Source organism: Notothenia coriiceps, unplaced genomic scaffold (assembly GCF_000735185.1).
Source record: "Notothenia coriiceps isolate Sejong01 unplaced genomic scaffold, NC01 NC01_scaffold00004070, whole genome shotgun sequence".
NCBI classification, from domain to species: Eukaryota; Metazoa; Chordata; class Actinopteri; order Perciformes; family Nototheniidae; genus Notothenia; species Notothenia coriiceps.
Genome location: NW_011336771.1, coordinates 35,295 through 37,781, shown reverse-complemented (window position 1 = coordinate 37,781; position 2,487 = coordinate 35,295). Strand labels below are relative to the sequence as shown.

Sequence of the window (2,487 nt, the reverse complement as noted above, 5' to 3'; positions counted from 1 at the left end):
AAGTTGGAGTACCAAACACCGCTGCCAAAATCTCACTCTGAACTCTGTTCAAAACTTGAGAGCCCTGATATATATATATATATATATTAGGGCTGAACGATATATCGTGTCATGGCGATAACCGCGATATGAGCATGCGCGCTATTCACATCGCAGGAACGTGCGATTTATTTATTTTTTATTATTATTATTATTTTTTTTTTTTTTTAGTACGTTCGATATTAAGTAGGTAAATTAACTCAAACACGTCATGTTACAATTATGTTGCTGCTTGCTAGAAAGTGTGCCTTGGCGTTACTCTGATGTCAGGGGTACTTGAGTGAGTGACATGCAGGCTCTGCATGCACAGCAAACCACCAATCACAATCATTCTTGATCAGATCACAGCAGGCCCCGCCCCGCTAGTTAGCAGACCATCAAAACACCGGTAAAAAATGAACGAGGCACAGGAGGACAATACCGGCGAGAATGAAGATTTACTTCCAACAAGAAAAGCAACATCTGCCCTCTGGAACTATTTTGAATACAAAAAGGTTCTTCTCTTCTTCATTCAAAGATGAACCCCTTTATTTGAGGGTAAGCAACATGCATTATCATGACATGTTAGATCATGACTTAAAGTATGATGAGTCAACCAGTTAAGATCCAGACGTCCGTGACTAAAATCCTTCATCCGGTTAAATATAGTTAAAAAACACGCAATATCTATTTTTTCAATATCGTGCAGCCCTAATAATATATACATATAGCTTTTTCCTCGGCGACACACCCAGTGAAATACCGACTATTAATGCTCTTCACCGAAATACCCAACATTCTTTCTTACTTTCTAACCGTGCACATACAGTACAGAAGTTTTGGTTTGATATGCCGTGCCTGCTTTGAAATATGTGCCACCGCTCCAGTACAAAGGACAGGATAAATAATTTAGTATATGCAGCTTGAAACAATGGATACAACGTTTGAGAAGAAAGAAATGAACAGCAACTTGTCTTTTGGGATGCGCTCTTTGTTCTACAAATCTCACTGTGACAGTTTTCATTAAAATAACTTTCTACTGAGAGAACATGTCACCGTGAAAACTGCTCACTGTGAAATCCACGGATTATCCTGAGTAACGAGTATTTGAATAATTGATTCATCGAGTCAGCAAAAACGACAGACATTGCATGTGAAGCTTTCTTTGTCATAATCAATAGTGAACCAAATACATCGTTTGTGGGTCAAATAAAACAAGATATGGGTGATTGTTTTTAAAAGTTATTTCTGACATAAGTGATGAAGAAGACAAAAGCAGTTACTGAGATAATCAGAATCAGAAATCCTTCATATGTCCTGCAGCAGGGACATTTAACAGCATATCAGCAGCAAAGATACAGTGTAGATAAAAAGAAAAAGTCTATTCAAGTTGAGACCTATCTACAGATAATGAATAACTGCATTTGCAAACTTAAGCGTATTTATTTCAATGCTGCAAACTATTCAAAGAAAATGACATCGGCATGGTTACTTCCTGGAGAATGAAAAAATACCTTTTTGATATAAATATAATACATCATTGAAATCGCCGTGAATGAAAATTAAGGAATGTAAAGCTGTTGATTTGTACTGTTTTGTTTTGAGCTAATGAAAGAATGACCTTATAGTCACCTTTGTCTCACACAAGCCTTTTCAAACTCTTTCCAACTCCAAAGTAACCGAGAAGTTTTTTTTGGTGAGCTGTTCCTTTAAACTTGATCAAATCATTGAATCGCAGTGGAAATGTCTGCAGTGTACTTTAATAAACGCACACAGAGGTCAGTGAGTGAGGAGTCAGCGATTATTCCTGGCTCGCCTTGAAAGTGTATATCGATGGGATTGATATTTGCTTTTATGTGCTCCAGATAATGATTCCTCTGTTGGCTTTCACTGTGGTGATTATCCGTGTTGATGCTCGTGCCTTTTTGGCTCGAACTGAAGGCTGCCTGTGCTCTTCCTCTCCTCTGTGTATTAAGACTCTTATTATTTCTCTTCGTCCTTCACTTCCTCTGTCTCTCTTCTCTCTGCAGAGCAATTACTGGAGTTCATGCATCAGCTGCCAGCGTTCGCCAACATGACGATGTCAGTGAGGAGGGAGCTGTGCGCCGTCATGGTGTTTGCTGTGGTGGAGCGCGCCGGCACCATCGTTCTCAATGACGGAGAGGAGGTGTGTGTTGGTGCATGCACACATAAGCTAGGGCTGCTCAATTAATCGCAATTACGATTATGGCTTGCAACGATTACGAAAACAACGTAATCGAAATAAAACGATTATTTTTGTATTATTAATATATATAATATTTTTTTTTATTGGTTTATATATTATTTTTTTATCGGTTTTTCAGCTGAATTATACTTAAAGTTTGGGTAATAAACTGTTAAAAATATACTTTTCACATTTTGTTTCTCCAATAAATTGATGTTTTCAAAGTATATGGATAATCGTTTTTAACAATCGTGATATCAATT

The 2,487-nt window shown here is 37.6% G+C and overlaps 1 protein-coding gene across 1 annotated transcript in view; it reads left to right on the top strand.

Moving 5' to 3' along the window:
• rapgef2b (Rap guanine nucleotide exchange factor 2b) overlaps positions 1–2,487 on the top strand; it is a 70,681-nt gene that overhangs the window by 38,294 nt on the left and 29,900 nt on the right. Inside the window, exon 6 of the mRNA XM_010767121.1 lies at positions 2,049–2,185. Within this exon, the coding sequence (XP_010765423.1) occupies positions 2,049–2,185 (137 nt within the window). The remainder of the gene's footprint in view (positions 1–2,048; positions 2,186–2,487) is intronic.